At 41.0% G+C, this 27,200-nt stretch overlaps 1 protein-coding gene across 5 annotated transcripts in view; it reads left to right on the top strand.

Annotated features, from left to right (window-relative positions):
• Positions 1-27,200, top strand: part of PCNX2 (pecanex 2) — a 151,171-nt gene that overhangs the window by 120,650 nt on the left and 3,321 nt on the right. For 4 of the 5 annotated variants that reach the window (XM_065057771.1, XM_065057769.1, XM_065057770.1 and 1 more), the window contains 8 exons: positions 4,433-4,686; positions 8,957-9,190; positions 11,285-11,388; positions 18,740-18,884; positions 20,095-20,325; positions 20,673-20,947; positions 21,968-22,152; positions 26,636-27,084. In XM_065057771.1, coding sequence (XP_064913843.1) covers positions 4,433-4,686; positions 8,957-9,190; positions 11,285-11,388; positions 18,740-18,884; positions 20,095-20,325; positions 20,673-20,947; positions 21,968-22,152; positions 26,636-27,084 — 1,877 coding nt within the window. Of the gene's footprint in view, positions 1-4,432; positions 4,687-8,956; positions 9,191-11,284; positions 11,389-18,739; positions 18,885-20,094; positions 20,326-20,672; positions 20,948-21,967; positions 22,153-26,635; positions 27,192-27,200 lie in introns of all 5 variants that reach the window. The other variant, XR_010471482.1, reaches the window with a different exon arrangement.

Genomic DNA, 27,200 nt, shown 5'->3' with positions numbered 1-27,200 from the left:
CTGCATGGCCTGCAAAAGAAGTTACCCTGGGCTTCAGTCCATCCTTGTGACTCACATCTCCATATCCAGCTCCATCTCTCAGACTTACCACCTGGTTAAATCCCTTAGCCCAAGACTGGTTGTTGGGGCCACAGAGTTTTAAGCTTGAAGTGCATAGTGCAGGAGAGTGATTTGTTGATCTTCTAAACTGGTCTGCAGGGTGGGGTTAGGGCATGAGCCCTGTGAGCCCTTTCTATTTACCTTTGCACCCTAGTTGCCTATTACATGTCAGCAATCCTTAATGCTCAAGCTATTGCTACCTTCAGCCACAACAATTAGTCTCCATTCTGGATGTTTTGTTAAACTGAAGCATTTTGTGGAAATTAAAACTGCTTCTGGAAGTATGTGGTGGTGCTACAGGATTTTCTTTCTGGACCTTCAGAACACAAAAATGCTTTTCTTTTCATTCAGTGAGTTTTCAAAATTAAATTCAAAAGCACACTTTGATTTCAGCCTTAAATTCTAGAAGGGTGGTTGATCATTAATTTAGGTGTATTTTATATATCCTCTTGAAGTGAGATTACAGTCTTCAGTTTCAATTTTCTTATTTTCATTTAGGTCAGATATATCTGACAGGGCACAAGTCAGTCCTCAAATCCTGATGCGTCAGCAAAATAGAGCTCCAGGTTCTCACCCGGTTTTCTCCTGAGCTCGCGTAGATTGACCTTGCTTTGTTCAGCTGGCACATGTTTTTGCATTGATGGATTTTTGGCAGCTATCCAGTGTTAGATATCTTACAAATGAATTGGTCTCATCCGTACTAGCAAGGGTCACAGTGAATGACTAAGCTTGAGTGAAGGGTGAGAGCTTATTTTCTTTCTGCTGCAGAAAAAAATGTAAAAAAAAAATAATGTTTTCCCTCGGATTTTAAAATGACTAATTACCAGTGAAAACACTTTCCTGTATTTTAATATTTAATGATACTACACATAATTATATTGCTGAACTGAAGTGCACGCTCTGCTCCCTACTCTTTTGTTTTATGAATAATTTTCTGAGTTGCTTGAACTTGATAATTTTTTGAGAAGCAATATACAAATTGTCATTTTAGTCATCGATGTATAACATAGACACAAAAGGTTAAGGTTGCCCTTCTGTAAAAGATGTACACAAATGCTTAACTTCATTTACTGTGATTTGTCCCTTTTGGTTCAATGCATTAAGCTGAGCACATGGTCTTGGTCTTTGCAGTACCAGTGTCTACAGTAATGAACCAGAAAGGGTCGATGTAGGCACTGGTGAAATGAAATTTGTCAGTAACATGCAAATCTGTAGCATTGAAGTCCAGCCAGTGCATTATGGGTTAAAGAAAGACTCAGTTAAAGATGAGAGAAAATCATTGACAGTCTTTCTAGAGCTGATTGCAAGAACTGGGGGGGGAACCAACATTTACTTGGGTATCAACCCTGCATTTTGTGTGTGCAGACTTGAATCCTTTTATAGATGTCATTTGCAAATACTAATCAGTAGCGTGATGATGGGAACAGGGATTTGGTGTTTTGTCAGAGCACTGGCCATGGCTCAGATAACTTATCGGGGATACCCCAGAGGCTTTGCAAACAGTCAAGACACCAAATCCCCAGGGTGTTAGCACCAAAGTCCATCAAACAGCTTTTGTTAAGCAAGTGCGTGTTTGCCAGATATTGTCAGAGAACAGCCCTGATTTTGTTCTTTAAAATAAATCTGCACAATTACCACATGAACTCCTTTGGTTGGTTCCCAGAGCTTTTGTAATAACATGATACCAGTTAGAATGTCTTGCCCTCCCCAAGTTCAATGCTGATTGTGTTCACTGTCATATAATTTCAACTTCAGTTGATTAAAATTACCTAGCAAAGATGACTTGGAGACATTTTTACCTGTCAGATTAGCTGAGAATGCAAATAATTCTTCTGGCATCTTGTTCTTTTGTTTGTTATGCATGCAATGACAGCTTCCCTCAGACACTGAAGGTCTCTTGAATTCACCTATTATCTGATTTGCCAGCCTCTTTAGTCACATATTTTACAAAAAATATGGCTTAAGAAAACTAGTGATTGGAGGCAATCCAGCAATAATATTTTGTATTTATTAATAGAGATAATGCAGAAAGCACAAAGAAACAGCCAGCATCCCATAGGAATGAAATGTGATATTTCCATAGCAAAAGAAAAAAAATGTTTAGGAACAGAATTACATAGACTGATTAAAACTATCTTTTATTCCTTTACTTGTAAGGGGATCACTGGCAGTTGTTTATTACGCTTGTATTTTTCATGGCTTATGAACAATGGGCAATACTTAATTTAGCACCTGGGATGAAGATGTCTTCTCTTAAATTCAGTTTAATACTGAGAGATATCAAACCTTCCAAAATAAATGTAACAGCAATAGTAACAGCACCAGCCATGGTGTAATTATTTTACTCTTTTCAAGCTATCTACACAGGAATACGCCTTTCTCTACTTCAGTTTGAGTATGATGTCTTCTGACTTGACTTCAGAGAAGCATCCACTGACCCAGAGCAGTTGCTGCTTTTTTGCTGTTGAGCAATAAGTGTTAATTCATGTAGAAATCTGTGAAATATGAAGCAGAAGCAGTCCAGTTCATGTCCAGTCCAACTGGAAATGTCAGTCCATGTTTAGTAATTTGTGGCAGTCTTGAAAGAAAAGATGTTTATATTTGGATTACTTGGAGACATTTAATAATTTGTCATATTGTATGTCCCTGAGGTCCAAGGAGGAAAACTTCAGTGCGTGAACAGCATTGGGTACAGAATGTAAGTTTTCACTTACAGAAAACTGAATGAAGAACACGAGAATAGACTGGATCTTTTTCCCCTGTATCTCTTAGGGCTACAGTCCCATTTTTTTTCTCACACATTTCTTCCTTCAGATCTTTCTATTAATCTTTTTTCTTGTATGTTTTTGCGTGCTGGATACATTTTAGAAGATGTACATGGGGGAAAAAAGGAGATGGTGATAACCAGTATTTTAACATACTTGGTTCTATTTTGAAGGGCTTTTCTTGGTGTTGAGAGATGAATAATCTGGGTGCTCTTTCTATTGGTACAAGCTAAAGGCCCTCAGGTTGTTGCCCAGACAGTTGTGATGGGACCGGGATGGTCAGTCGAGGGCACAGTGATGGTCACAGAAAGGCCTTTGGGATGCTGCCTTGCTCCAGGCTCTCTCTCAGGGTGTGGGCAAACTGAGGGGAGACTGGAGCTGACGCTGTATTCTTTCCCAGTCCATGTTCAGATGATGAACGTAGCCAACTTCTCACATCTACAGTGCCCCAAGGGAACAGGTCTGTTGGTCCTGGCGAGGGATTTCACTGCCAGACTGCAGTGTGGTCTCTGTCTTCCTCTTCTCTTGAGCCCATCTGGCAGCTGGTGAAGCCGGCTCTCTCCTGAGGGGACACTCAACCACAGGTCGGAGGCCCATGCGAGGCATCAGAGGAGGTGGCCTTGGAAGACAGTTCATGTACAAATTCAGTGGAGAGTAAGTTCAGCAACAGCCCACAGAGGGGAAATTTAAAAAGGAGCCGTGCATCAAGAATGTATTTTGAGAACAGTGCTGGGGGAGCACATGGATGTCCACCTTGGTTTTGATTTGTGCCCTACGTGGTGCAGAAACCACATTTTCATAGATTGCAAATCCCAGGTGACTCAGCTTGACCTTATACTGAGCACAGCACAGGCCAGAAATGCAGAATCTGCAGAGCAGATATATTCTTGTTTCTGCTCTTGCCTCATGACTTCTTTTTGAGTTAACATGTCTTTTTCAGGAAGATTTATTCTATTCTAATCTAAAGCCTGTATAATAGGCTACTTAGGAAGCTGTTCAGTCCTCATGATGTACTGCACTAGTGCTAGTCACTGGAGATGTTTGATCTGGAGTAGCTTTTACTCCAGTGGGAGAGAGAATAGCCCATCAGATGTTATTTTTGGAACTTGCTTTCTGAGATAGTTTGCTAAAACCCAGATTTTGTAAGTGCTTTGACATGCTGTAAAATCTTTGCATCATGTGTGTTATTTGAAGAAGCAGACTGGGACTGGATCAGTTTGCTTAATGTGCCTGATGGAGTGAGATTCTTCAGTGTTGCTTCCTGTGAGTTTTTATTAAGGCAGAAGCTGTGGCCTGTAGTTCATCTCAGCTCAGAACCAAATGCCTAGAACGTTAGATCAGGCCCTTTTGGCTTTTATAGGTGGTAGTAAATAAATAACGTGCAGCTCTTTATTTGCTACTGCGCATGGATCAATTGGCACATCTAATTTGCTGCCATAGCTCTTTCTGTTAGATTTTTGCTGTGTGTGTAGAGCCTTCAATCATCCTTTTTCAGCTTGGAAGAAGTCCTTTGTTTCCTCCTCCTCCCCCAATAACTGGCAGCATACTCTCTTTTTCTCACTGCCAAGGGACATATTGCCAGCAGAGAGAAGTGGAAGCTATAACAGAAGGAGATGAAGACAATGAAGGCTGCTGCTGTTGTAAGCCCGGGCACTTGCCTCACTTGTTATCGTGTAATGCAGCCTTTAACCTGCGATGGCTGACCTGGGAAATAACCCGCACCCAGTACATCCTGGAAGGGTACAGCATCATTGATAACAACGCTGCAACGATGCTACAAGTGTTCGACCTGCGGAGAATACTTATCCGATACTATATAAAGGTAAACTCTTTGGTAAAGTGGACTATATTCCTAGACAGCTTTGTCGAAAAGAATGAATGTTGGCTGTGTATTAGAAATAGCGTTTGAAGTTTTTTGCTTTATATGTATTCATTTGCACTACCAGCACTCAGACTGATTTGATGTTAGGTAGGGATATTTAATTCATATCTCCCTTTGCTACATTTGATTCTGACCACTTATATTTACAGTTAGTACAGAAAATTGCTGGCTTGGTTAAGCAGAAGTCAAGAAGGTGAGTTCACATCCTCTAGCCCTGGAGTCAGAGGAAGCATTCTTACAAAGCAAAACTTCACTGACAGTTTGTTATTTCTTCTTGACTTGGCCTTCCACTGTTTTTTTTCTGCCGAAAACAAAGATCAACAAGCATGAAGTTCTTGGGAAATCTCTGAAGAGCTGTTTCTCAAATACACTTTTTTAGTAGTGCATATCCCCTCCTTACCTGATGTTTTACATATATACTACAACACATTTGAACTTGTTTAATTCCATTGATTACACAGCAATTCATTTACATCACTTCTGTATTTGCACTGTTATTAAGATCATAATGACCACACAGATATTAATTTGTCAAAATAATTGAACCACATAGTCTAGCAAGACACCTTCATCTTCTGCCAAAGCCATTCCAGTCCAGCAAATGAAGAAATCGCTGAGCTTTATTGTCTTCTACTGAAGCAACAAGAACCAAATGCTGCCTCCTGTGCCATTGGTACAGCCACAAAGCCACTCACTAAAGCTCCCAGCCACCCCTGGATCTCCCTCCTACTACATTTCTGCAGTTGTAAAAATCCTGTCAACCTTACAGAGAGACCTGTTGTAAATAAATTAATTGCCTTTTTTTGCAAGTGAGCCAATGCAGTAAAAACAAGATCATTGCCTCACAAAGCTGCTTTGATCATACACCTAATTACTTTGTAAAATGCAAACTGGGACTTCATAAATAATTTTACAGGCAGTAGGGCCTGGTAACCAACCTGCTTTGTTTAATTAACTAATTAGAAACAAAGCTGCATGTGAGCATGATTTTTTCATTTTAGAAATGGTTTTTGTGGGTATGAACTAAATTGTTTTTAAGCAATGCATCTAAACTAAAAACAAGACAAAATCACCTTCTTTATACTGAAGTGAATATGTTGCTACAGTTGCTTCACTTCAAAAGGTAACCTGAATAAAGTGAACACAAACTGATGCAAGCTGATATAAGGCTTAGCTTTTGATGGTGAATGAGACTGAAAAAAATCCCAGTCTAAGCTGCAATGAAATCAGCAGCTTATTAGTTTAAAGCATTGGAGAAACGTGCTTTGACAACTGGAACTTTTTTAGTGCCTTCAACTAACGTGTAGAGGACTTGTGGAAAGTGTGAGGTTTGTCATATGGGAAGGAAAACTGAATTGAAATGTAGCTTAGGGCGCCTGGACATACCTGAGGAGCAGCTGATGTAGGCGAGGTGGCTTAGACGGGCTTTTGTCCCGTCTGATACAGAGGTGGTTAATTGATCCTGATTTGAGTAAAAGGGACGTGGGTTAAACTATCTCCACACTACTGAGGTGTGATGTGGCTCCATCTCCACTGTACCCAGATTTTGTGATGGCCATGACCTGTGGCTTGGAAGGTATGAAAATCAGATCTCTTTTGGTTGGATTTGGTTGAGCCAGCACTGTAACACTGCACTTACAGATCTTCATTCCTAGCAAGGTGTCAGTCCTTTAATCTTCTTCCCTTCTTAGGGAGGGATGAACAGGAGGTAATAATAACCTGTTGGCAGCTGCAGTATTATCCTGGGCTGGGCCTCCCTTCAGCAAAGGCAGAGTGTGCTCAGGAGACCCCATCTTTAGAATGACACTTCCCAAAATAAAGCTATAGGGAGATTTTCTTCTGTTCTTCAAGTTATTAGTTCCTTCTATGAACAGGAGCCTTGATAAGATTTAGTAAAATCCTTAGTACAGTCTTGGAAGGTGAGAAAACCATGTTATGTATCAGATCAGCTATCGTCCTGCTTAGTACTTACCTCCAGATAAACAATATCAGAAGCAGAGATGAGAATTCATTCCTTCCCCAGCTCTTTCTTACAGGGGAATCTGGAGCTGTAAAGATCCTGTGCAGTTTCACTGTGAACATTTCAAAGCCCTGCCACTTTCTTTTTAACGGTGTAGGAAAGTAATTGTAAGAAGAACTCAAGTTAATGCAGTATTCAGGTCACATAAATCACAAACTCAGAAAACACTCAGGCCGGAGTTTCGGCAGCAACTGCGCTTCCATTGCACTGAGCATCTGGAGTGCTTCTAGTTTATTCTTTGTAGCTTTCAACATTGTAAATATTTACGGTATTATTTCTGAATTGCCATATAACTGAGGATGTACTTGTGCACAAACACATTTAGGAAGAGCTACTAAGAGCGGAATTTAATTAGGTGGCAGAAGCTTTTGCTATTTCTGTTAATATGTCTGATTGCGAGTCTGATTTTTTGTCCCCAGTTGAATCTGCTTCTTCATAAGCATGGGTGAGAATAATTTAAAAAAGCAAGCTATATTTTGAGGATCAGCAGAGAAAATGTATGCTTTGTTCCAGTTCTCCTGTGCTTCAAGAATAATTACCATCTTGGTCTTTTAAACAACTGAGTGTCTTATTCCTACCGTATTTATTTTATTTGCAGTTTCATCAACAGCCTAAAAAGGCCCATATTTCTTCTTATAAAAGGATTTTTACTCTCCACAAATAAACTGGGTCAGCTCCTTTAGCCCTTCTGCATATATTTTGAAATGATTTCCTGACCAACTACTGTGATATTTTTCCCTTGTGCCTCCTTCGTCTCTTCTCAATATATTCTTATTTAAATGTCTTTTAGTATTCAAGAAGTCCGCATTCACTGAGTGCTGTGTTTTCAGCTCTATTGTTTCTGCATGAATCTTTTTTTTAAAGAGTGTATTGTTTTCCACATGCCAGGAAATCAAGGGGCCATCCTTAGTCTGTCTGATTTGTCTTTTTCCTCTGGAGCTTAATTTTCTTCTTGCTTGTGTATTTTTGTACAATTTGAAAGATAAACTGTGAAGGACATCTGGGATTTTTAAAAGGGCTGATAGTGCTTCTGTCCTTTTAACCCCATCAGATTTTCATTTTATACATTTATTTGCTTAATAATATTTCCATTGATGGGTAGAGTAGAACTACATCATCTTCATTCATGTTCACTTGTCCCTCATTTGCTTTGGAATCCAATTCTAAATTAATATATTTTATTAAAACAAATTATAATAATAAAACATTATAGTGGGACTTTCCAGCTGATGCCACTTTCCTTTTTAGCACTGGACCTTTTCCTTAAGTTTCATACTCTTTTGAAAATATGCTTTAAATTTGTTTCGGATATATAGCTTTGTTTTGTTTTATTTTATTTTGTTTTATTTTATTAATGGCTCCAGACACAGCAGTTAGAAGAACTGAAGCTTAGAAGCCCAGGCACTGATAGGAGATATGAATCTGGCTGCTTCCTAATGTTTCTGCATTTGGAGAAAGAGCTTTTCCTGAATGCTGCTGCTCCTTCAGTGCTTTAGAAGCAAACTCAGTTACATCACTTCTCTGCTTCTTAACCCGACATATAAGAAAGAATCCATTATTCTTTACTGGCCTCATCGACAGATAGCAAAACCAATGATGCTATTTAACGCAGAGAGAAAATAGAGTTAAAACAGAGCTTTTCAGACCAGTGTTGCACACATCTGTCAGATCTCACCTTTATGGTTAAATCACGGTGAAATTTTTGTTAAAGAATCAGGAAAGTTTCGTCCTTCAGAAAAGAGGGAATCCAGGGAGGAAAAAGAGCCCGATTCTGGGCATGTGACCATCTACTACATTGGGGGTTTTTTTGTCAAAATATGGCTGAACTTTTATCGACATCACCTTTTTGGTGATAGACTCTAGGACTCCATTAATATCCAGTAATTACATGTTTGAATGTCAGAACTCTGTATTCTTATAGTATGTTGTTTATATAAATATTCCCGTGAGGTAGAAGGATATTAAAAATATTATTTCTTTTTCTGTTTTCTGCTGTTTAGATATCAATTGTTATTGTCTTTCTGACTTGAACAGTTTTGTGAAGCGATGCTGCCCAACAGTAAAAAATAGGAAAAATAAGCACCGTTATGGGTAGTTAGTGTGGTCCTATTGGAATTTTTTTCTTCTGTGTAAAATATATCTGATTTAATAAGAGATGGAGTGACTAACGTTTGCACATTTTGTCAACAGAGTATAATATACTTTACAGCAAGTTCTCCCAAAATCCTCGACTGGATAAAAGACGAATCCATCCAAAAGATACTGCAGCCTTATGCAAAGTGGCATTATATTGAACGTGACCTTGCAATGTTTAACATTAACATAGATGAAGATTATGTGCCATGTCTCCAAGGAATAACCAGAGCTAGTTTCTGCAGTGTTTATCTGGACTGGATTCAGTTCTGTGCTAGAAAAAGGGTGGAGGTAAGCTTGCGTTATTATTTTTTTATTTTAGTGGTAGTAGTAATTTTAGTTCTTGGGATAGGAGCTGAATGATGCGTGGTTATTCTTTTGCTTGCTCAGCTTTGATACAATAAAGTTTATTTCCTTTAAACTGTCACATTTAACATGGAAGGAAAATATATGTTTTGGGGAACGGAAAAAACCCCACGTATTTTGGAGACTACCCTTGTTCAAAAACTGAGTTTTAAGGCGGGTTAGTTTTTGAATACAGAACCAATTCCTTACAGTGCACACTTCCAACACTGGTCATTTCATCAGCTCTAGAAAGCTCAGATATACTGAGTGTTTGCAGAAGTGATGCTGGGGCAGGCCCTGGTCAGGGAATGTCATCACTCCTTCCCTTACCAGTGTTTGGGGATGGTTGCCAAACATCGGTGATGTGTGTGTGCCCTTGCCAAACATTCACCTCTGTTTGGGTACAGTCTTCAAAGGGTAGGGAAGTACATAAAAAACTAACTGCTGGTGTAGGTCACCTCTGAGAGCTCATAGTTCATATGTAAACCGTGCCACAAAACTGCCTGAAATTACCTCGCAGCTCTCAAAGGTCAAGGGCAGGTCTCCAGCTCCGTGATCTCATGCTCTGAGCCACTAAGATTACTGATGGTCAGCAATCATTTGTCAGAAATGCGCTACTGTATTTCCCTGGAATACTCAAAATAGCCCAGAGGGAGAGTACAGTTTCAAACAAGCATATTCGCTTGATTTAATTTTCCGATTATTGCTGATAATGGCAAAAAATGAGAAGTGTATCTTTCCTGGCTGCCATGCGCTGTTATTTGTGCATTTTTCGTTCAGGATCCCTGAGTGCACATCTCATTTGTTACCACTGACCTTAGCTGGTGTAATATCGCTGAATCTTAATGTTTCTTCTCCACTTCAGTTCCTTCTCGTGTCTCTAACCCCGAATACCGTTCCAGCAGTTCCTCTCAAATCATCACATTGATGCTGTTTTCATTGAATTGTCCTCTGAGCCTTCCCACCAATCTCTTGCTACTGGGAATATTTTCTCTCTTTTGTAGCTCTGCGTCTGAGCTCCCAAGTTCTGATACACAAGGACTTGCACGGTGCAGGGGAAGCCACTGCTAAATGATGCTTTTTCACTTTTATGTGTCTCAGACTTTCAAACAGAATAATAGATTTAGGGATGCCCAATAGACTTGAAACTTAGCAAAGTGAGACTTAAAAAGGCAAATGAGTGCCTGCACTAGTGCGCACACATACTAACTATATAAAGTTCATGTAGGAGATGAGGTGTAAAAAAGGCTTTGCTGCACACATAGCCCTGAAAATCAGTGTATTGAATAGAAGGAGCTACATTCTCCATTATAATTGGCTTCAGTTTTAGGTTCAAAGAAAGCTGTAAGAAATCATCCATTGCACAGACAGAAATAATAGTCTGTGTCCTCCTCAAGACTCACATTCATTATGGGTTCCTTCAGATTTTCCCTCCTGCTTGATATTAAGGTTTTCTTTGCAAAAATTTAAGTAAAGACATTCTCCTGAGCTAGTAAATGTCATTGAAGTTATTTGACTGCTTGTTAAAATATGAGGTCAGTGTCATCAATGGTATACAATTTAGGTATGTATTGTTATTCACTAAAAATGTGTTCCCCCATTTTTTTCCAAACAGATTGTTCTGGAATTTGTGGAGGAGTTTCTTAGGTGCTGTGTCCCATGAAAAGGCGTTTGGCTGCCTCCAGTTGCAGTGTCTCTCAGCCAATAAGGAATCTGCTCTGGTTTAGAATATCAGATCTGGAAAAACAAACCAACCAAAAACCCACAAAAATCCCCACCACCACCAAAGCTCCCCTTCCTTGGGATCTTGCCACCTGACACTGAAATGCTGTTCTTCTAGCCAGTAGGCAAAATAAGCTCTCACTTTGTGGAAAGCCTCTGATAACAATGATCCCCTTTCTTGTTCTGTTTAATTGCAAAGAACATTTTTGTGTGCAGGTCCAGCTACAAGCCAATTTTATGTTATGATTTACAGAACTGCAGTGTCTTTAAAGATGGTATTTGCATCTGTAATAACATGTTATTCTTAAAACCTTGTAGCACCTGGACAGTGATGAAGATTCTCCTCTTGTGACGCTTTCCTTTGCCTTGTGCATACTGGGTCGGAGAGCTTTGGGAACTGCAGCTCACAATATGGCCATCAGGTAATATTTAGGAATCCTTTTTCCTCATTTTAAAGCAAAGGCCTGTTTGTGGTTTTTTTCACTTACTGTGGAACCTCAGCAGAAGATTGGATCAAGGTAAAGTCTCTTTCCTCCATAGAATATTTTTTTTTCTGCCATTCCTGGACTTTGGTAGTGTGCTTAATAACTAATATCAGTCTTTATTTCATAGGGCATAGCAGAATTTTGCGTTGAAAGAATAGGTTATTACTTGTGTCCATTCACCACTGGCCTGGCTACTGTAACACGGGCTTCCTCCAGAAGGGGAAGAAACTGTTAAGTACTCTGACATCTATTTAGCAAAATAATAATAAATCCATAAGGGTCCTCTGTTTCTCGGGGCCGTATTCCATGTCCCTTCTGCCGCTTCGTTCTGGTGACTGAGGAAGGGAGAACTTTGCATCTCTTGAGACCACAGCTTTGGCTGTTCTGAGTCGACCTTATTCATTCATTCATTCATTCATTCATTCAAAACACTTCTTCCTAGAAAGTCTGGTTAATTAAAATATGCTTGGTTAAATTTATTTCTGTATATGCTCTTCACATTACATTTTCCTTAGGGATTCTTCCATTTTCACTAGGAGTTCTGAGTTGTTTTGGGTTTTTAAAGAACCGTTTATGCTGTTCTGAGAGTTCAGCCTGAACAATAAATGTAATAGATAAGGCATTTTATTAATGAAACAATCGTTACTTTAATAAAGTCTGACTTCTAATTTTAGATTTTTATTAGATGTATTTGAGCTCCCTGCGTTCACAAGAGTTTAGTCACAGTAGAGGAGATTAATAAATACACAGTGTCTAAGTGACCTTGCGGTATTGACACAAAACTGTGGATAACGCTGGCTAACCCGCTATCAACATGGTCCTTAGAGAGGATTTGTCTTACTAACAAGCAAACAAAGACAGCATGTGCGATTTTGAATGCATTTTGTGTTACAAGATAAAGCAGGCTTTTAAATATTCATTCTAGCTTTGTTATCTGTTGAGTCGTTTGTAACATCTGCTTTTATGTCTTCCTCTTTCAGTTAGTCATGCAAAATGTTTGTGGCCCACATGGCTTATTTCTTGGTGTGCTGGTTCTTTCCACTTTCTCAAGTAGCTTTCATCATCTCTTCTTTCTAGTTTTTGCACATTGCCTTCCTGTAGTGGTTTTCTTCTGGGTTGAGTTTCCTTTCCCTTTATTTCTATGCTCTCGAATTAGTGCAACGTTTAATAGTCATCGATATTTCCAAAATAGTGCTATTTTTTTGATGATCCAAATTTTAGAGTTTGTGGGCGTGATAGAACAGTTGATGTGCATTCGTGCTTTTTCTTTTTTTTTGAGAAAAGATTAAAGTGTATTTGATCTGGGGCTGCAATAGATATGTCACAGCGATATTAGAAATGCATCTAAAAATATCACAAAAGCTTCCTAAAACTGTCATCACGTTGCCTGTACTTTCCACAGGATCTTACAATCTTCATTACAATGTTTTGGCACTAGTACAGATACAACAACAATGTCACCTATTTTTATTGGCTTACATGGTGAGTCGACAATGCAAAGAGATAATATTATCAGAGGCTTTCTGAAGCTTAACGTGGAAAGTATGAATGTTGAGAATAATCATTTGCAAAGTCTGCTGTAAAGATTTTAATAATAATTGCGGGAGTCAGCTATACGATGTCTTTTAAAAATGTGGAATATTACCAATGAACCAAATCAGTTCTCTCTTTTGGTGAGTGGATGCTCCATGCTCAAAAATAATTTTATTGGGAAGAAAAGGTCTGTAGAAGGGGGAAAATGTAGTAGTCCTGTGCACAGCACAGCTCTACACCATTCTTCTGAATCCATTCTGTATAATCCTGTGTCTCTAAGTCCTGATTTTCTTTTTATTAAGTAAGTGCTCCAGGGCAGTATTGAAGCATTGTACTTTTTCAAATGTGTTTTGTGACATGAAAGGGATTAAGTGGAAGCTTCTGTCAATATCTTTTTCAGTGCTTCTTCACATAAGCTACCCCTGCAAAAGTTTCACTGTGAAAAACTGTGTCACTTACCCACCTAGTTAAATTACGTTTCATACATTTCAACTGCCGGGAAGATTTTGGAGAAAAGAAAAAAGGAATCTGAGAAGTTATAAATTGCTACAGCTACAAAACGTGACTATAGCTTGGTGAAATACGTTTATTCTTGTCTTAAAGAATGAATATATTTATTTCAATTGACAAAAACAATTCAGTAGAAGTTGTTAACTAAGGAGCAAGGTGGGTATGCTACCCCTGACATCAAGACCTTTATCAACAAAAATCCAAGTACATTCATGTCAGCACAGAGGGCAGTTCTTACTGCACTGACTGTGTTTACTGCTGCACACGGATCTTCACAACTTACCCAAACACAAAGCAGCAGTAAAGCAGTGATACCCCGTTAGGAACACAATTACATGGCATGCCAAGGAGAAGGAGACCTCATCCAACATGCGCAGCACTGCTGGGGCCAGAAGGAGATGTTCCTGAGGATTAACTTGAGGCGCTGAAGACAGGTCTCCCTCCCTTCAATCTGTGTTTGATGGAGATGCGGCAGCTCTTATGGAGGGTGGTTCAGAGCAGTACTGCTGGTCCTTGCCCCGAGCTCTTGCTGCCGCAGGTTTGCATTCAGTCAGGTGGGAGAGAACTGAAGGCCCTCAGAAGCTGGAGGAATCATTCCTTAGGTGACGCTTCACAGTCTTTTTCCTTGAAAAGGTGTCATGATATTTTGGGGACCTTTTGGAGCCTACAGGTGCTGAAGAGGGTTTTAGTTTTCTGCAGAGATGGTGTCAGAAGAGGCAATCCCCCAGCCAGCTGTGTGCATGAAGGGGATGTACCATGTGCACAGCTGTCTGGAGCTTGCTCACTTTGTAAGAGATCCAGCCTCCTAACGCGTGCTCTGTCGCACACAAATGCTGGACTATGACAACTTATTTAGATCACTCTGGTAGGCACTGAGGAACGACCTTGAACTTCATCTCAGGACTTTGTATTCTGCCTGTGAAGGATCTTGTGTACAACACTGGTAGAGGTTTCGTGATGAGCTGGAGATGTAATGGCCAGATAGGCATTGTAGTCTTCTCCTCATGCTTATTTCTATGAAGTGTTTCAGATACGTCCAACATGAGCAAACTAGCCAAGAGTCTGTGCTCCGTGGTCCATGCTTTGTTCTCAGAGGTAACTGCAGGTAGTAGGAAACTTTCTCTAGACTAAGTCCAGCCCTTGCTGTGTCTTGAAGAGTACTGTCATCCAACTACTGCGCAGAAATAGTAATGCAAAGGTAATGTTACACTGAGCTGTGCACTACAGAATTGAGGTTCAAGTTTACATTGTGTATGTAAACTATCAATTTGCACTCATTTACACATGATTTTGTCTAATCTATTAATCAGTAAATGTCACTGGGTAAACCAAGATTTTAAATGCTCTTATATAATGTATGTAAATAATTATTCAGCGTACCTGTTCATGTAAATGTCAGCAGCAACCCAACATTAACACTAGATTACACAATAAACGCATTCATTAAGAAGGCAGAACATTGCTATGCAAATCACTCGCTCTTTTAAACTGTCATTAGGAGGCATCCTGCACAAAATGCAATTTGAAGAATGACACGGCATTACCATTCATTTATTCAAATATGAGTGATATGTTGAGGTGTGTATTTGTAAAAAAATTCCTTAATAACCCTATTCAGCCACTAGACCTACTAGTAAATAAATGCTTAGTATACATTTCAAATGTGGAAAAATATAAAAAATCTCTTAATAAAGCATTCCTCATCAGGCATTTCCAGCACTACGAAGCCTGGATGCTCAGGTCCCCTCAGCTCCCTTGTCCCTTCCCTCCTGGGCACCATGTTGCACTGCCCAGCATCTAAGGGGAAAGAGGCTGGGGGTCCTGGTGCCACAGGGCCGCTGGTGACACTGCAGTGCTGGTGGGGGTTCAAGCAGACGGTGCAGCTTTATGTGTGCAAGAGCTTAGCAGAAGCAGGGGAGTAAGCTTGACTCTTAGCTCACAACCACTATCATCTCAAATATCGAATGTAGAAGGGCTACCATTGAAAAGATTTCATTCAGGTGGGCTGTGGCACTCAGGTCATTACCAGCTCAAAGGCATGCATGTTTCTTTATTCCTTAAATATATCTACAGTTAACATTGGGAAAGGTCTATGAACTGCAGACGGAGGATGGGTTTTGGTGTGGAGAATACACACAGCTCATTCGCCAGCTCGTTAGTCTTCATCCATACTGTTTTCAGGCTTGCATCAAATGCTTTTAGTTCCAGCTGTCAGAGCACCGTGGGGGTGAAGCAGGAGGGGGTATTTGCTTTGGCTGTGTTGCACCCCCTCTGGTAGTTGTGGTGCTCCTTAATCTCCTTGTTTCCAGACACCAGAGAGGCTGATGGTTCCCACACACCTACTAGTCGTGTTCTAAAATAGCTCACTGTTGTGACAGCAGCTTTTCACATTCTTAGCTCAGAGGGTTAGAAATGTTGCCAGAAATAGTAGTTATGTCTTTTCCCGATTAATGTCATTTCTTTGGCATCTTAACTAGTTTTTAAAATATTTGGAACAATCCTGTTACTACAGCTGGTTACTAACTGAGGTATGTTAAAACTGGGCCAAGAAAGTAGCAACAACCTTGAGTCAGGCCTGAGATCAAAGCTGTTGTCTTTACAGCTTCATTCTGATCTCATTAGAGTCTTCAGTAGAGAGCATAACAATGGGAATAATAACAATAGCTGCATTTTATTTGGATTAAGGGCTGCATGTTACAGAAGTAGTGGCTTGAGATAGTGTCACATTTTAGGCAGAATGTACCCAAAAGCCTCATTATGATCAGCAGGAGAACAAAAGATGTCCATGGTTTTCTGAATGCAGCAATCTCCTCCAGACTTCTCTGGGGGAAAATACGATATATAAAATGACTCTTAGCCTCTCACTGCTACTGCCACCACTTCTTTGTTCCTTGTAGCATTCCTATTTGTTTTTAAAAATGCTGGTTAGAGAACTTTTTATGCAGAGGGATGAGAAATGGATGAGCTTTCCCTAATGAAGCACAGTGACAGCTGTACCCGCTTCCCTTGCTGCCTCTGCGGATGCTCAGCTGCATTTTGCAGAGCTGTCCCAGCCCTGCCCTTGCTTGCAGCAGGTACTGCTGCTCACAGCAGCTGCTTTAGCATGTGCTGATGCTTGTAAGACACTTTGATGTGAATGCAAACTCTTTTGTCTGCTCTGGTGTTTGAGTTTGGATGTGAGAGCCTCTGATGATGTAAAACACAGTTATCTCTCCTGCCTCCTTCCCTTCATCCCAGCCAGACTTTCAGAGCAAATACAGGGGGTGTCATGTGGGGAAAAACTATACTACAGATCATCATTAGGTTCAGGCTACTTTTTCCAGTTTCATCCTAGGAAGAATATTTAGATACAGAAGTGTTTTTTTCCAGGCAAGGATTCAGCTGTGTATGCTGGATGTTGCCTAGTGGGTGAGCGAGTGGAAGGACCCGTCCCGGTTTCTGGCCTTTTCAAAGAAGATGATAGTCACACATTTCACCACACTGGCTGCACTTACCACTTTCTTTTTGCCCCAACCGGTTTATCCTAGGGCTTTCCTAGCTATTAAGCAGGATTTGGGTATACTACCATTTTCTAAACTCTGGAGGTGATTGATTGAAATTCAGTGGGGATCAGGACCTGCTCCTTGAAGACACATAATAAATCCCATTGAAATCGGTGCCTGAATGTTTTGAAGATGTGTGTGTAAGTGCCTGTCTCACATAGGCATGTTTTAATATGTAACTTAGTACTAATAAATGCAAATCAGTTAAAAATTCACAAGAGCTTCCCTGTACTCTTGATGTTCCCAGCAGCGACAGCAGCCCTGCCTTCCTCACTGGCCTCGGTCCCACTGATTAGTTGATTTGTATTACATGGTGCTTTCACAGAGAAAATCAGTATCCAGCTGTTTTTCTGGCAACAACCTATATATCTTTCAATTTTAATCTCTAAAACATGCAACCCACCAAGGGCAACACTAGAATGTGTCTGAGCTGATGATAGCCCAAGCAGTCTCCCAGTCTCTCCTTACCCTGTCTTAGAGAAGAGAAAAAATTTTCAAGGTTTGTTTTTTTTTCTTTTCCCAAAATAATTAAGAAAACTCAATTATGTGGAAAGATTATTTGTTCTCTGGAGGAACCCTGGGTGGTAATGAAAACCACTAACATCTTAATGCAGCTTCTCCTCAGAGCCTTTACTATCTAAAAAGTCAACTGTTATGAGTAAAAGCTTGGCAGGTAGATGAAACCGTGTCCTGTGGGTTTGCAAGAGACGCCTGGTTTTAACATATGGTTCTGTTTTCCTCAATTTGGAGTTTGATTCTTCAGAGCAGCCCTAGGACAGCAGTCCTGCCATGAGCATTATACAAGTAGCTGTGTTGTCGTCGTGGGAAGCCTGTGATTTGGGGTGCAAACTGGAGCTGAAGGCTGGTTCTTTCCCTTCCCAAAGCCCCCGCACAACAATTTTCTAACAACTACTCAATGTTTTACCTTTTTACGTCTTCCTTAAATCTTGGGTCCAGGCAAACCATCACCTAAGGTCAGGCAGAACTGGTTACGTCTAGTTTCTTATATTAAAAAGAAAAGAGAAGACTTGGTATGCATTTGCTTTAGGGCTCCTAGTTTCAATACAAAATGCCTGTCATGTGATTCATGGTCTCACCTGGTTTGCTGAACAGTTCCTGGAACTTAGTATTTTTCTCAGTACGTCTGGTTTAATGTTCGTGTCTGGGTTTGAGTTCCATGACAAAAAAATCTCAGACTTGCTGAAAATACCTTTTACTGCTGTGGTGTTTTGTTTAGTTTTGTTTTGTTTCTTAATGAAATTTTTTACCTTGCAAAGAGAACTGCTAAGTGTTAACAGGGCCAATGAATAAACTTCCAAATGAGGGGGCAGCTTCTGCTGCCTGCACAGAGCTGGCAGAGCAGCTGGCACTCCTCGACCTGCTCTCTTTGGCCCAGCTGCAGAGCAGCAGCACCCTGTGACCCAGCCACCATCCTTAGGACATCCGTCATTCCAGGTGCCACACTTGTTTGGTGGCCAGTCGTTTACAGTGCAAGCAGAAGGAAAGCCTCCTATCCCGAGGAATGGGTTTTCATTAGAAATATGCGATGTGACCCATGCTTTACACCCACCGTGGGAGCTCACCCTGTGCCGGAGGGTCCCCCCAGTCACTGTGTGGCTCAGCCCGTAGCTGGTGACGGGCAGGGATCCGGCTTGGTGAGACAGGAGTGACGTCTGGGAGTGACCCCAGCCTTTCTCTTACAGCTTGGACTCTTTTCTGTATGGGCTCCACGCGCTGTTCAAAGGAGACTTTCGGATAGCAGCGAAAGATGAGTGGGTCTTTGCAGACATGGATCTGTTGCACAAGGTTGTTGCCCCGGCAATCCGAATGTCTCTGAAGCTACACCAGGTAGGGCCTTTGTTATGTTTTTATTTTTAGCTTTTACTCTTGTATCTGTTGTCTTAGAGAAACACAGGAAACCTTAGAAACTGTCCAAAGGAAAAAAAAAGAAAAAAAATAAGAGTGTACTTCTTGTTGTATTCTGAGAAAACCCCTTTACCAAAATGGAAGCTCGGCATTTATTTCTTTTACATTCACTCAGTCTTCTTTTCTGCATGCCCTAGCTGCCTATTTGAAACCAATCATACTGCAGAACTTAACCCTGTATTTTTCATCAAAAGAAAACTGTCAGTCATGTCATGTTTTACTTGCATGTACACTATAAAGATGGTTACTAGATTGAAAATAAATACATTAATTAGACTAATTTCATTGCTAATTTAGCAATCCTTTTGTGAATAGCCATACACATGTAATGCTTCCATATGTTAAAAGACACAGCTGAGAGGAGGAGAATGTTTTGAAGGGTTCATGTCACAGCTATTTGTTTGATGATGTCAGGCTGATTCTGAGCCCATTCTGTTTTCAGTTGTAAAAATCTGGCACATCTCCACTAAAGTCACTCCAAGTTCTTCAGGTCAGCCCCTGTACAGCTTGGAGTTGATTTAGTTCTTGCTCTGCCATGTTATGATTTAGTATCACATGCTTTTATCATGCATGATATTTATAATTGCTCTGAATGTAACTGAAGGGGAACTGCTGTGAATTAATATCTGAGAATATGACACAATAATTTTATGAATGTTATTGCTGGCAGTGTTGCTGCATGACAGCTAAAGTAGTAACACAATATTGTGATATCTGCTGATGGATTGTCTGTCTGTGCTTTTCTTGGTGGTTTTCGTGAATAAAAATAAGGATTTTTACAAGAACTGTGGAATGCCCCGGGTGATTCTGATCTCCCTCCGGCTTACCCAAAAGCTCTGCCCCCCATGGTTTCCCACTTTATAAAAAGAAAGCAGATAAGCTGGCATTCTCCGAGTGTCTTTGTCCAGTGAAGACATGAGTTCAGAATAGGCTTCAATAAAACAAAAATTGTACCTTTCTAGATTACTGTTAAATTAATTGTTCTGGCCCCCCAAAGACACGCTGTATCAAATGGCAAGTGACTTGGGGAGGTCAACTGGCAACTGTTGGAAAAACAGGATTTTATTGTTAATAGTTTTTGTGTTTTCACAAGTATACCTGATCTTCTCAATACTTTTTCCTGTACTGCCAGGACCAGTTCACCTGCCCAGATGAGTATGAGGACCCAGCAGTTTTGTATGAAGCGATCCAATCTTTTGAAGAAAAGGTTGTGATTTGTCATGAAGGGGACCCAGCCTGGCGCAGCGCTGTTCTCTCCAACAGAGAGGAGCTGCTAACCCTGAGACACGTGGTGGATGAAGGAGCGGATGAATATAAAGTTATCATGCTCCACAAAAGCTACTTGAGCTTCAAGGTTATCAAGGTACATATACCATCTTTGTAATGCTGCAGTAATTTAGGGCCATAGTTGCTGATGCTATTTCTGAGTAATCTGGCCCAAAGGAGAGGCTGAGTATAGTTACTGGAGTAGGACCTGGAGGCCAGAGGAGCTCTCTTCAGTTCACTTCCATTTTGCAACCACGTTTGCATATCAGAAATAACATTCTAGGTTTTACCAAGCAGTAGCTGCAGAAGTTCATAAAACCTGTTGATGCAAAGACATGAGGTGTTCGCACCCACACCTGCTGTTGTTCTACCCCGATCATGTAGTTTTGCATCTTAAGTAGCAAACATTTTCACGTGAGCCATGCTTCTTTTCCCTGCCTGTAGGTCAACAAGGAGTGCGTCAGAGGCCTTTGGGCTGGGCAGCAGCAGGAGCTGATTTTCTTACGCAATCGGAACCCAGAGAGAGGAAGCATCCAGAACAATAAACAGGTCTTGCGGAACTTAATTAATTCTTCGTGTGATCAGCCACTGGGATACCCAATGTACGTTTCCCCGTTAACCACCTCGTACCTTGGGACACACAGCCAACTGAGGAACATTTGGGGGGGACCTGTCAGTTTGGACAACATTACAAAGTGGTTCCGATCCAAATGGTTAAGGTAGGTGTTAAATGTTGGTTACACAGGTAGAGACCCTGCGGTTCCACTGTATTTCCTGTTAAGAGAGTAATTATGTACTGTTATCTATGAGTAAAAAATTAATTGCAAATAACTCAGAATATTAAAAAAATAGCCCTACAGATATATCAGAAAGCAAATTCATTAAGTCACTCATGGCTTTTGTTGAACACATAGAAAGCTTTGCTTAAAGTTCATTATCAAATCACTCAGCACAGGCATTTCTCTCATTCCAGAGAATTTTACTGTTTATGCCATGTAAGTAAGGGTGTCTTTTCTGCAGTTCAGTGACATGTCAGAACATGAGTGAACGTGTTGGTGGGTTAGGCTCCAAAGCTTTGGCAGTATAGATGATCATCCCCAAGTAATTGTTCTTGACCAAAACACATCTAAAATATAATATTACTATCCACTACAACTGCTTGACTTCCCCTGGGTAAGCTTGATCAGTATCTGACACCTTCCAGCTCTCATTCCTACATGTACTTTTCATAGAGCAATAGCTCAGTCTTGTTCTATTCTCCCCACCTGCCCTATCACCACTGTGGCTGAGGAGAGACAGGGGACTATGGGGACACTATGAGAGCCAGCCTGCACGCTAAGACCTATCCTAAGATTAAATCTGGTGGTTTAATACCTCGGTTTCCCTGCATGCATCTCATTCTCACTGAGCTCTCTCGAGCCAACTCCCCTTCTTTGCTATTTGGTTGCCTCATGCAAAAGTTGTTCTAGAGACCAGTGTAACATTAGATAAAGAATCCCAAGGTCTTTCTAGACTCCGAAGCCTCTTCACATAGAGAAGGAAAAGATTCAGTTTGTGTCGCATACAATTTTGTTCCAAGTAAGCTTTACCGTGTCATTATCTTTGTCATCTCATAAAACGTCGAAGGACCTGCGGCAGTACAAGAAAGTACAGTTACACCTTGTGAGGGCATCTAATCTTGGTGGCACAATTTTTGATACCTAATAAATGGCTGACCATGTGCGTGTCCCTGCAAACAGGATGCGGAAGGACTGCCATGCAGCTCACCACGAGAGGGGGAACATTGAAGAGGTGGACAGTGCAGGGGGATCTTCGTCCAGCAGCAACTCCACAGGCAGTTCCAGCCAGAGCAGCAGCTCACAGCCCACCAGAGATGGCACCCCTCAGCTGCAAGCTTCATCTCAAGAGCCCCACCAGCATGCAGGTATTTGTACTAATTTACTGGTTGGTTTGTTTGTTTCTTTTTTCCCACATAGGTAGATGTTTTTGAGGTGCTCTCATATCCAGTGGAAAACTAATTTTAGAAAGAGGGAGCTTTCTCTTTCCTAATGACCAAGCACATGTAGGAGATGGCCTCTTGATATTGTTCCAGGTGTTTACTGGGAGGGTATAAGACAAACGTGATTCATCAAAGGTTCCCCTGTCAAACTTCTTTATGTGTAACTTTTGTACTAGAAGGTGCCCCTAACTATGCTAGAATGAGAAATGCAGATGGGAGGGAGCCCGTAGCACAGTGAGCCTGGCCTTATTGTTAGCTGGGAGCAACAGAAGTGAAAGTGTGCAAAAATCTTAATTATCTTGGAAGGACCCTGCTGATTTATTTGAGGAATTGGTTTGGCTGTTCATCAGTGTGTGTAGAGGACAAACAAATAGGAAATAACTTCTCATGTCTATATAGCAGTTACCAACAGGAAATTAAATGTTGCCAGTCATTCTGTCAACCAACAGCTGAGCCCTTCTCATATTAAATTATGCATTCAGAAGTACTTCAGGCATATTCACAAGGTAGAACTAGTGTCCCTCACATTGGAAATATGCATTACATTTGGCAGTGGGTCACTGTGAGACCTGTTACTGTGGGATCAGGGCTTGTAATGTAAAGCCAATTAACTCAGCCTTTTACCAAGGGGGGTATTACTGTATAAATTAAAGCAGAGAAGCAGAGGGGTGTGACACTTGTTTGCTTCCCGTTAGATCATTTTGACCTATCATTAAAGATAATGGCCAGGACTAGAGAAGATCTTGCCTTGAATATAAATCAAGTTGTAACAATAAAACAACTGCTGCTTTTAATTGAGTCTATCGTTAGAGGAATCCCCATGTGCACACTCATAACTTGACACTGCAGTAATCAGAATGGCAAACTAAATTGTAAAATACTGATCCTGAGCATGCTGTACAAGAATGAAAGTTAATTGTGAGTTGTTTAGAAGAAGGTATTGGGTGCCTGGAAAACCACAATCAAGAGAGAAGGTCGCACTTAGTTAAGAAGAGCAACTGGGCTTGAGGTAAAACGAAGAAACACGCAACCAATGCAAGGAAGTGGAAAATAGCAAATGCAAATCAGTATTCAGTCCTTAGAGACCGTTGGTAAGAGAAAGCGAATGAAATAAGAAGTTTCTGGGTAACACCATTAGAGACAAAAAGATGAAAGTAGGTTTGTGACTGTTTATTTCTAAAGGGTATTTGAAGCAAAATAAATCCTTGCAATGGTTTCGATCTGTTACTGTATGGAAAAGCAGTTGCCAGTAATGTAGAAATGAGAAATGTCTGGTTTGTATTGGGAAAAATGCAGATGATCTGTTTCTGTGATCTGATCATGAAGTAGTTCCTTCCATCCTAACAGCTATGAAGAACATGAAAGGGTGGCTATCAAAGCTACATGCTTAATTGAGCAAATCCAAACGACTCTCATTCAAGAAGGTTTTTACAAGAGCTGTTTAAAACTCAATCTCTGATCTTCAATAAGTATCGGAACGCTAAGGGAGTAACAGAGAACTGGGAAATAACTTACACTGTGCCTGTTGTTTAAAAAACCAGAATGGATAGGGTGACCTGGGTAATGCATGTCCGTCAGTCTGACTTTGGTTTGAGTACACTGTTGGCCTACCACACACAGTCCTAGTGCCCTGATTTAAGAAGGGCAGTTCTAATTTGGACGGAGTTCAAAGAAGAGCCAAAAAATGATCAAAGATCTGGGAAATACACCCTGTAGTGAAAGATTAAGAGCTTTCAAACAATTTATATTGTCAAAGATGCTTTGATCATAGTCTGTAAGTACTTACCTGGGAAAAAAAGGTGACCAAAGACAGTTGACTCAAACAGACTTGGATATAACCACACTGAACAAATTCAGATTTGAAATCAAGTGCACATTTTTAACAGTAAATAAACAGTGAAACAAGTGACTAACGGTTAAGCTGGATTCTCCGTGATTGGGGATATTGGATTCATTTCTTAGAAATAATCGTAGTAATTGGTAATACCATACAGGAATTAATTCCAGGAAGTTCTATGGCCTGTGCTGTATAGCACAGCAGACTCCATAATCACAGCAATCCCTTCTAGACTCATAATCTATGAATCAAGTACATTTCCTGTTTTCATATTTCATATTTAATTTTGCAGCCTGGTGCCACTGAGTCTGTAAAATGCAATGAAAGCCCTATATAAAACGTGCAACCAAAATCAGGAGCATTGGAAACGTGTGGGGTTCTGCCCCAAAGTGTCTTTATTTCATGATGCAGTTTATAGAACAGCCTTTGTTTCCTAAGTGTTTTCAAGGACAGAGTTATTTATGTGTAGATGCGGGTGGTCTCCTGTCCAAAGCTCTAACCACTGCATTTGGGATGAATATAGAATACTTTTGGACAGGGGTCAGCTTGGCAGTTTAAATCACACACAGATGTTTGGCCACGTTAGCCCCACGTTAGCACAAACTAACACACCGCAGCCCCTCTGTTCTTAATTCCAGTCTGTTCCTTTTACTTAAGAAGGGTAATGTATTAAAATAACCGTCAGATGTAGAAACCAAAGCACTTAAAACAAAACTGCGGAGTCTGAAGAACCTGAATCCCTGGGGAGGCCTGACCCCCAGTGTGTGCCCTCCCTGCACAGGGGACAACAGCACCATGGCACACACGAGCCACCTGCATCTGTCCCCCTGCTCTGAAGCAGAGATCTTGGGGTTCTTATTACAGAGAATGCTGCTTTGCATGCTACCTTAGGAATTTTTTTTCTTTTAATTTATTGTTTGGAGCATAAAAGTAGAATTAAAGATACGTTGTAAGTGGGGTGCGAAAGTGTCCAGTGCTTGCCAAACCAACTAGGTTTTAGTCCAGCTAAAGAGCTCCAGTTAGGTTGTGGCCCAGCTCTGCCACCCGACTCGGTGTCAAGTTACCTAAATTCTCTTTGCTTCAGCCTCTGAAAAATGGAGCTAATGATACCAGCCTCTGGAAAAGCAGGTCTGTGGATGTAAATCAGCATGTTTCAGCTATATAATAGAAATACTTTGGATATGAAATCCTGTATTACTGGAACCCTCATGAATTCAGCAAATAGTCATGTTTTTGGAAGACAGTGTGAGATATGTATTCCTTTAGGCCTGCAAAATTTCAGTATCTAGAGGAGTTTCAGTGCATCCCTCTTCTCCATAGTTCGGGTGCTGGGAAAAAACAAAGCCGAATGAATTACCAACAACCTGGAAACGCCTCCCAGCAAATCTTGTTTCTGTGTTGATGGTGGCTCTCAACAGATTTTCTGGCATCAGCTCTCTACCCCACAGCTATAGCTGGGAAACCAAAATGCCAGCTTGTGTTAGTGTTTGGAGGTTCCTGGAAAGCAGAAAAGCCAAGGAGGCGCTCGCGTGACTGCGTGTTTGCTGTGAAAGCCTGGGTTAGAGAAAAAGAAAACTCTGGGGGCCTGTGGCACCTGCCAGCCCAGGGCGTGCCCTGTGCAGAGTGCCTGGGTGCAAGCAGGTATCTGGTGGGTTCACTGTCCAGTACTTGATTTGGTTTTCATTCTATGCCTATTTAAATGTGCAAGCATAAGTAATACAGTAACTATTTGTTTGAATGACATTAGGCATTGATATAAATGTTAAAAACGGGGGTCTATGGGTAGATGAAGATAGAAGTTGTCCAGGCACATCAGAGTAGCTTATCTAATCACCTTTCTGTATCCAACAGCAGCTGCATAGAGATGCTTCACAGAATGGGGCAAGAACCTTATGTGGGTTTCATTCAGACCTCCAGTTGACTACCCTAACTGGAGGTGCTCACAACTTCTCAGTCTGTGATCTACTGTAAATATCACTCTCACAACTCAGATAGAGTTTAATATTAGTCTTTAAAACTGTCTTGTGGCTTGAATGCTATAGTCTTCCACTTGTTTGAATTCTCAAATTCTCTTTCCCCATATGCAGGAATAATTCTTTTTAACGTGCTATTGTTTTAACTCACAGTTTTTTTGTTGTATTTTTGCATTTAATGATACCAAGCCATTTAAGATGGATATTCAATATCCTGTACTTTGGTGTGGTTGTCCAAGGGGAGTGGAGTTACAGCAGCACTATGCTCAGCCATTCACTGGGCAGGTTAAAAAGTACATGGTAGAATAGGTGTGAGCCTGTGATTAATTTCCTTGGGGAGCCTTCTCATTTCCCTCTCTTTTGATGCAGTGCAGAACCACTGGAGCTATTCTGACCAAAAGCCAGAATCCCTATCATGGAAAACATGGACAGGTTCATAGGTTAACCAGTGTGTTATCTGTGTTATTCTGGGGTTTCTATGCTGATAAAACCAGCAGTAATATGCCAATAATAATATGTACACATGGGACACTGTCATTAGCACAGATTTCACCAAGATGCCACTTACCTAAATATATTATTAATCTCTCTTTTAAAGGCAGGAGAAAACCCAGAAGTCAGTCCGTCCAGGCACACACTGCTTTAAACCAAAGGCCCCCTTCTTCAAGTCACTCTGGACCAATTGTAGAAAGCCGCCAGCCTTTCATCCAAACATCTACATCTGCCCACGAAATTGCCCAAAGGCTTTCCAGCAGTCAGCTGTCATTCCACAACTCAGCAACATCTGTGTTTTCCCAGTCCCCCGCTGTTCCTGTTGCTGGCCAGCTGACTGTGCAGGAACGAGCTGCAGCCATGCTCAGGTCCAGCCTGGCCTCTTCCACCAGCTCAACTCTCAGCCTGCTGTTCGGCAAGAGAAGTTTTTCAAGTGCTTTGGTGATTTCGGGGCTCTCGGCTGCTGAAGGAGGTAACACCAGTGACACCCAGTCATCCAGCAGTATGAATATTGCCATGGGTCCCTCTGCTAGAGCAGCAAGTCAGGCAACTCGGGTAAGGCTGCAGCCAAAATAGCAGTGCTAAGCGTGAGCTTCTGTATTGCTCTCCTGCCTGGTTCCTGAACTGTTCTCACCACTGTTTGTTAGTTTCTTTCCTCACTGGTCAGAAAC

Source organism: Columba livia, chromosome 3, assembly GCF_036013475.1.
Source record: "Columba livia isolate bColLiv1 breed racing homer chromosome 3, bColLiv1.pat.W.v2, whole genome shotgun sequence".
NCBI classification, from domain to species: Eukaryota; Metazoa; Chordata; class Aves; order Columbiformes; family Columbidae; genus Columba; species Columba livia.
The sequence above is the reverse complement of the archived record's forward strand: the minus strand, read 5'-3'. Positions and strand labels throughout refer to the sequence as shown.